The sequence below is a fragment of the Phaseolus vulgaris genome, chromosome 10, assembly GCF_051622355.1.
Source record: "Phaseolus vulgaris cultivar YP4 chromosome 10, ASM5162235v1, whole genome shotgun sequence".
NCBI lineage: Eukaryota > Viridiplantae > Streptophyta > Magnoliopsida > Fabales > Fabaceae > Phaseolus > Phaseolus vulgaris.
The window spans coordinates 35,770,813-35,779,448 of NC_143507.1; the positions used below are offsets into that span (position 1 = coordinate 35,770,813).

The 8,636-nt window shown below is 31.2% G+C and overlaps 1 protein-coding gene across 1 annotated transcript; it reads right to left on the minus strand.

Moving 5' to 3' along the window:
* Positions 1 to 3,951: 3,951 nt before the first annotated feature.
* Positions 3,952 to 8,152, minus strand: LOC137818975 (phosphorelay protein). The gene is made up of 4 exons (XM_068622648.1): positions 7,341 to 8,152; positions 6,489 to 6,601; positions 5,706 to 5,810; positions 3,952 to 4,766 (listed from the first exon to the last, which is right to left on the minus strand). The coding sequence occupies exons 1-4, from the start codon at positions 7,711 to 7,713 to the stop codon at positions 4,134 to 4,136; spliced, it is 1,224 nt and encodes a 407-aa protein (XP_068478749.1). The 5' UTR covers positions 7,714 to 8,152; the 3' UTR covers positions 3,952 to 4,133.
* Between the last annotated feature and the right edge of the window lie 484 nt (positions 8,153 to 8,636).

An 8,636-nucleotide genomic window follows, 5' to 3' on the forward strand; every position in this document is an offset into this window, starting at 1 on the left:
CCTAAAGAAAAGTGCTAGAGTAGATTAAAGAAAACAGAAAACAGCTACTGGAACTTTTTTTTTTAAAGCAAACTGTGCTATGTTTACAGATTTAACTGTACCGATTGAAAGCGAACTGGAATGTGAAAAAATAACCACAGAAACTTAAATGTCTTAACTCAAAAATGGCACTGGAATGAGGTAAAAACAGTAAGCCAATTGAGAGAAATAAATTTTTCAAAATCGCTGCCAGATTACCGTATTCTTTTCGGCAGTATTGTACACTTTTCGTATTTTATTTATCATTTTTTGTGTACTTGGAATTTTTGAGTGATTCTTTTTTCTATGCTTTTGTAACACTTTGAAGTATTTAAATCCAAATTTTCACAAATTTCCTATGAGCCAATTATTTTCAGTAAATTGAAAACAGTAGCATGTTTGTAAGAAAACAGAGGAGCCTATTTAGGAATGAAAAACAGTATGATGAACTAGCAAAGACATAATGGAAATTGTGTAAAGGAACTTGTATAGAATGAAAATACAAGCATGAACTCAAATCTAAAAATGAAAATGCACAAAGGATCAAGCAATAAACTCAAAAAACAGAAAGTAAACCAAAGCAAGAAACAATTAAAGCAATAAAAGTACTACTAGAAGTAATGACAATTATGGAATAACATGACTAAGACAAAACTTGACATGATTACAAAATTAAAAGACATATAACAAGATATAACCACAAGTGAAAGGAAGCTCAAGGTCAGCTCTAGGAAGGAGAATGACATTCCACAAGAGCAGCCATACTCATATGAACAATGAGTGCTAGAATCCTTTTCACAAACACATGGTGTAACAAAAAAAAACAGCAAGAAAAACTCAAAATAAATCCTAAAACAGAATGGTAAACAACTTGAATTAAAGAGCTCTTGAAAGTAAAGTGCAATACAACTCAAAATTTAAGCAAAAACAAGCCTAAACTCTAGATACCACATGATGTGAATGTAACTAGAAGAACACATGATTCTTTGACATTCTTAGGAGCAACTTGAGTTGGATTTGAAAGGCACTTTACTTTAGAATTGGATCAATGTTCTAATTCAAGAACTCACCAAAACTTAGCACCAACCAAGACTCATATGGAAGTCCATGTATTGTCAAATGGAATCCAAACACAAGGAATGAAGAACAAGAATTAAAAGCTGGACAGAAATTGAAAAGCTAGCTACTGAACCGAAAAGAAACAAAGAACAAAGCTGGAAAAGTAAATGTAATCGGTAGAAAAATGAAGGAAAAACACTAGGAAATAAAGCTACCGAATGGAAAATTGAAGAAAAGGAAGAAGAACACTTATAGGAAGATGCTTGCTGGATTTTGAGAATTGGAAGAAGCCATTCACGCCACTTGGAACCTTGAACCAAGATAAGTGATGGAGTGCCACCACTTGAAGCTCACCATAGCTCACAAGATATGGCAAAGAAGAAGAAGATTCAAAACTCACAATTTCTCTCCAAATTTGAGTATAGTCTCTCTACTATAAAATTCCAATCTGAATTTTACAAAGGCAAGCACCTTATTTATAGCCTAAGAGGTGCTGAAAATGCAAGCTAAATGACACCTAAATGTAAAGAAATTCGGCGCCTAATCTAGACAAGGAAGTGTGACTTTCCTTCCTAGTTTGGCACCTCCTAATCTCCTATCCACACTCCCCTTAGACTACCTTACTACTTACACCTCTTTATTACATCCACACCCCTATTCTACAAAAGAAATAAGAAGAGTCATCTTATTATACTCTTGTCCCAATGCTCCTAGTAATTCGTTGAGCTTGGGCCCCTTGTTGGACTTGGACCCCTTGATGGGCTTGGGCCCCTTGTTGGGCTTGGGCTTCATGGGCTTGAGCATCCTCTACTTGGTTTCCATCATTTTTGGATTTGGATTTTTATAAAATTGGTCTGGATTCCAAATTATTTTTCTAATATATGGATTAAAATATATTTTAAAATCTCTTTTCATGATACGTTTTCGAATTTAGATTTTCGAAACATTTGTTTAGATATCAGAAGAAGCCTTTCTCTAGAATACGTTTCTAGATTAAAATAAATTCATTTTTAGAATGTATTTTTTTTATTCTAGAAGTTTTTTCTGGAATGAGATTTTGATTTTCTAATTTTTATTTTTGGAAATTTGTTTTTGGAACACAAAAATTTATTCCAGATTTACTTTTCTAATTTTTTTATTTATTTCAGATTTTCAATTCTAAAATGAAAGACAATTTTAAAAAATTTAAAACTGGACAGGGTGCAGGTCACAAGTCATTTAAGATATAGCTCATTTTAAAAGTATAGTTCAGATTAAACATTGAAAAAAATTAAAACCAAGACACTGTCCTCACAATCCTATTTTTATGTACTTTCACATTAGTGATATGTGGATTAGGAAGGAATTAAAGAGTTTAAGATTGATGTGAGGAAAATGTAAAGAGTTTAAGATTGTTTGGATTAAGATATGTGAAGTCGATTTTTGGTAAAAATTTATTGAAAGTAATGGTTTTGAGATAAATTTTAATTTTATTAAAAGGTTTTAAATGTAAAAGTTTAAAAATTTAGTTTTTTCTTTAAAAATATTTTAACAAATAAAATATATGGTATTTTTGTTTAGATTTGAGTTAATTAAAATTCTGTAAATTATTTATGGTACCTTTATATAAAAAAATTGTCAAAATATTTGTTGGTAAATTAAATAAAATTATAATAAATTTATGTATGATATAATGAATATAATTAATTAATTTTTTAATTAATACAAATATATTATTATAATTAAGTAAAAAATAAAAAAAAAGTATTTATTTATATACAAAATCTGTTTAAATTAAAATATTGTTAATCAAATATTCCAGTTAAAAATATATAATATCTAAGATTTATAATTATAAAAAATCAATAAAAAATAATTTTAAATTAAATAAATTATTATTTTTATATTTATTTTTTTATAATTAATACTATTTTTATATAATTTATTTTTATTATAAATAATTATATTTATTGTTATTATTTTACAATTATAATGTTATTATTATAATTAATTACTATTATTTTTATTAACAATATTTTTAAATATTTTTATAACATAAATTTATTTTTATTTAATATTTTTATTTTTTAAATATATTTAATATATTTATTTTATTATATAATTTATTAAGTTAATTTTTTTAATTAAATTTCTGTGTAATTTTGATTCTTTTACGTAAATTATTTTTATTATTTATCTAATATTTAATATTTATTTATTTATTAATATTATAACATATTATATATTTTAAAATTAATTTAATACTTAGACATATTTTAAAAATAAAATGACTATATTTATAAAATATTATAAAAATTAACAACATAAATAATTTATATTTTATTTTTGTTATGTCCTTTTTTATTTTAATTTTTATCCAAGAAAAAGAAAACAACAATATTGTGTCACTATCTTTCATCTATCAAGAACATGTTCTGCCATGGAGAGAGAAATAAAATTGAAAATAGTTTTTTATTTGTAGAAGCACCATGTGTCTTTCTTCTCTTTTCTTCTCAAGTAAGAGAAGATGAAAAAAAAAAATACCCCGTCGTTTCTATCATTACAAATCAACTTAAACCATTGAATACAAACAAAGTTGCCCTCAAATCTGTCTGCAGTGATTGAACTGAAACAAAAAGAGCATAAAGAAATTGACTAAAATTCACTAAAACAGCCCATACCATCTTATTAATCCCTAAAAACAGGTAGTGACTTCACATTCTTAATGCGTAATAACAATCATTCTCATTTTCAAATTCACTCCAAAATTCTTTCTTTATTTTCTTTTTCTTCTATTTAAACTGTCTAATTTTAATTTATACTAATTTTCCTCATGATTAATCGTAGTTTTTTTTTCATTCCCACTTCGTATCAAAGAAAAAAAATGACCAAAAGTAAAATAAGGTCATTTTGCATTTTGCATTCACCTAACGGGGCAATTTTCAGACCTTGTTAGAACAAAAAAGGTCATTTTGCATTCACCGGTCTCTGGTGGAGAGGACAGAGCCACTCTTAGCAGTAGCATCAATGAAGACATCATACTACACATTATATCAGGGATTCCAAGGCTCGTCAAATCAAAGTGTATCAAACCATGAATCAAAATCATCTGTTACTTTGGATTTGCTTCCAGGATGTGAAGAAGATTTCATGCTGTGATTGACAGGCTTTTCTTCCTGTGGCAGTAATAAAACATTTGGTTTTATCACAGTGGATGTTTCCTCTAGCAAGTCATCAAGTGCATCATCTAGACTAGCAGTAATGGATGCAATTTTGGATGAAACTGGATCTTTCTTCAAAATCTGCGGAGGATACCCAGAAGATACTCCCAATGAAACTGGAGAATCTAGAAGCATATCTAGTTCTTTTTCAGCAGCAGCAGCTTCAAATGTGGAGTACTGTTTCCCTCTCATATGTTCAGTGGAATGTAAGCTAGAATCTGAACTTAGAACGAATGCTTTATGTTTACCACTACTGCTAGCTTGCTGAAATTCAGCAATGACAGAATTCACAGGAATGTTAAAGTCATTTGACAAGGGAAATGTAGAAGAAGCAGGGCTACTACTGCTGGAACTAGATGGTGCAAACTGATCTGCAGCACGATTGTCTAAATTGAATTCTTTAGACATACTATTGGCTAGTTCATTGTCCTCTTTAGTTTCCAGTTCCTTGTGTTCTTCGTTGCTGTTCACTGCCAACTCTTCCGCACACTGCATAATAAACTATATTAATGCAGCAAATATAGATTTGCAGACTATACATAAAAGTGAAATTTGTCTCGCAACTTATTATTGATTATTGATTTTCCCAGGGAATATGGAAAATACAAGATGACTCTATCACTCTATATGTAAAAAATAACAAGATACCTATGCCAGAGCTGCAATCGATGTCATAACTATTTGTATATTTGAACAAAGAAATTGCTGAAACGAAGAATCTTTCATTTCTATAGAACTGTATGGTCATAGCCACAATAATCCAATGTAACAATTGATACAAAGCACACATGCTATATGGTTCAGTGTATCTGATAGAGAGATGTAGTGCAATATGCCTCATGCTTTATTGACAGGGTGCTCAATATAAAGTTTCTATTTGTCTTTCCATGATGCAAAGAAACAAGTGTTTTTGTATCAAGAGAAATTCTTAACAGTTTGCTTGCATCATGGAATTTATGCCACGTTAAATATTTCTGCCATCACTATTTCCCATTTTAACTACATTGTTTAGTGACCTACTGCTATAGCTGAACACATGAAAAACTACAGAGCAATAACTCTAGGTAGGAATCCCCATGAGTTTCTATTTGCAGGATAAGTAAAAATATAAGGGATTCAAATTATCCAATTCCCTTGTGCGGGAAACAGTGTTGGTCATAAAGTGGACAAGGGTGAGCTTTTTCAAACACTTGAATTTAATAACCTCAAGAATGTAAATTCAATTTTTAAAAAGTTATGTCCAATATAAATAGCAAAACAAAATACAAATTAGTATGCTGCACTATTGGCCCAGCCTCCGCCAAAGCCTTGGAAGGGAAGAAAAGGAAAATGAAATAAAGCTAAATAAAATGAATGTACTGTTATTTACAATTACCAAAAGGCCGCCAACCACAAAATTTTCAAAAATAATTTAAAGCATAAACATACCAACTCAGTGGATAATAGGTCAGACTCAATGAATAATCTCTTTGATAAGTCAACCTTGGCAAAATTGTCAGCTAGAGCAAGCAAATTCAGGGACAAGAATGATGCCTGCATGAAAATCCAATTCAAGGTAAGTAAGGAAGTACTAAATGAAGTTGGAAGATAACATGCAGCAAAATAGTCAAGATATAAAAAGTTGCAATGGCAAGTCATGATGAGAATGCTGGAGAAAATCCCATAGATCAATAACAATTATTTTACATAGCTGAATTACAATTCCAATAAACAATCTTTTGCAGGAAATAAATTGTTTGGGAAAAAAAAAAAAAAAGCAACAAAAAGTATCTAATACCCTAGGAAATATATGCCAAAATATTGGAAAAGCTTATGGCCAATATATATCGCATACCATATTTTTATGCCAACTTGAGAGTGTTTATTTATTGATCAACAAAGTAATGGCGATTCAAACAGTTAAAGTCGGATTACAGCAAAAATAATCTACAGCCTATGTCCTTCTCTTGGTGTACAAGCACCATCAATCACTTTAGATATCACTTATTACTACTAAGAAATTTATTAGGTTACAAGCAATAGTAAGGTCCTGGATGAAGCTGGTCTAATTGATTCTCAATGTCAATTAAAGATGCTCAAGAAGCTCAAACTAGCATGAATTAAATACTAGATGATAACTATCTCAGCTAGATTCACTAAGAATTACTACGCAAGTGCACCAATCTTATAACCATGTCATATCAGCATCAGATAAGGGAGTTAACAATTTACCTCCTGATTTCCACTTGTCTTATCCTCTACAACAAAATTATCATCTCCATTCCACAAGATGATGCCCTCTCCCCTGGACGCAAGCATAGAGCTCAATCCCACACCAAACTCCCCTGCAACACATAAAACAGTATCAACGACAAGTCACCTAATTACAAATGCTCATTATAAGCTAGTGCTACTACTGAAATATATACCGGGAACAATTACGAAACATTAGACCTTCATTACAAGGATAAAACTAAGGTTTAGTGAAGTTAGATTTTACTCTATTTTTTAATAGATGCCTTAATGGTGCTAAATCCAGTTACTAAGATTAAATTTCAATCTTGACTAGAGCAACACCAACCAGTCTCTGCATGTTTTAGTTAGATTTGAGGAGGAAAAAAGGACAAATTATAATATGTTTTAATAATATATACCTTAAAAGTAAAAAATGTTCAGTCAGAATCTTCTATGAAACCCATAATATTTGTCATTTCATAAGTTCAATTTGTATTATCAGTATAATTAGAAGGCAACAAATATTGGTATGACATTAAAAAAAGAACTTACCATGGTAGTTTGTGATTGAATAACAGTATGATTTACTATGTTTTTTACAATGAATTGAGACGAGGCTTGAAAGTTTGACCCCATGTAAACTATCCAAACCTCTCATACCAAGCCTTCTGGAATTTTTACTCTTACTTTATTTCTATATTTAATTACTATTAAATTAAAAATGTTATTAAAAATAAAGATGTTCTATTTTTTAATCCCATACCAAAAGCACATTCCAAGATATAACACTTAACTTGGCACCTAAATTGTGTACAATTACAAAAAGTGATGATCTTGAAAAACACATACCAAGAAGAAGATCATCAAAAGCAGGGAATCCTTCCAAACTTGTCTCCGCATGGGACTGAGCCTCCGCAACCAGGTGGCGATAATCGGCGCCTTTACTTTTGGGCAAGACAACATCGAGGGTTTTGCTAGCAATTTCGGGCGTAGAATCATCCTCTTCCTCCCCATAGCGGTCCCAATTCGAGGGAAGCACAGAACGGTGGCTTTTCTTCTTCTTCTCCTCGTTCACTTGTTGCTTCCCCGGTGGGTTCTTCGCAGGGTCCTTTGGGTCCGAAGAAGACGATGATTGGGCTTTGGGCTTGTGGCTATGATGAGACTTTTTGCTGTGGTGCTGCGTGTGACTTCTCTTTGATTTCGCCAAAGCCTTTACGTCCATCGGAAACTGTTTCGGGGATTTTCAATTCGGCATTGCTTCTTGCCAAGGATGGAAGGATTACAGGAATTGAAATCGGATGACTGGACAATTTTGGGTTAGAACACGATTATTTAGGGTTTAGAAAAGGGTTTAATCTAAACTACAAGGGAAGTTACGGACGGCGTCGTTTTAAATCTTGAACAACACCCTTTTTTGTGCGGGGTTAGGAATTCCTTCATCCACCCCATAGTTTCTTCCTCCACCCCATGGTAGTGGCAAAAAAACCTTTCTACCCTTAATGAGAAAAATACATAACCATAATTCCCTACATCCTTAATCTTCTTCATTCCTTTAGTAGTCACGGCAACCCAGCACCTACTTCCTCATCTCCTTTCTTCTTTCAAGTTTCCTTCTTGTGTTTGTAAAACATTTGTGCAGTCTTTTGTCGAAGATTGAATCTAAGTTGAACATTCACTATACATTATGCATTAAAAATGTTTATTTTTACTGAATTTACATTATTGAATTTGTATTGTTTTCCATTTCAGATCAGTGATGCAAAAATCTTTTTGACTACACAATTCAGTTTAATTTTTTTTTCCACATATTTTATTTACAATTTAGAAAGTATTTTTAAATTCGGAAATACTTTTCAGATTGTACAAACCAATTTTTTTTTTTTCTGAAATGCATTTCGGATTGTACGGTCTATAAGGTATTCTCAGATTTAGAAATACCTTCTAGATTGTATAATTCAAAATATGTAAATTTAAAAATACCAATTTTTTGGATTCGATCGTATAACATTATGTTGGTTTTTATTAATATAAGGATGTGTTGCGGGCAGAGTTGATGGAAGAGTGCCTTCATGATTGGAGGATTGTTGGTGATCTTTGTGGAAGCTTAATGGAAGTTTACGGACAAGACCCTCCTAGGAGGTGTGG

Bases quoted from the DNA above. Each gene is read 5' to 3' on its own strand.
- LOC137818975 (XM_068622648.1), bottom strand. From the start codon at position 7,713: ATGGACGTAAAGGCTTTGGCGAAATCAAAGAGAAGTCACACGCAGCAC. The intron at 6,602-7,340 runs GTATGTGTTTTT...TATGTGTTGCAG, and splicing joins TTTTGATGATCTTCTTCTTG to GGGAGTTTGGTGTGGGATTG. The intron at 4,767-5,705 runs GTATGTTTATGC...TTTATTATGCAG, and splicing joins ACCTATTATCCACTGAGTTG to TGTGCGGAAGAGTTGGCAGT.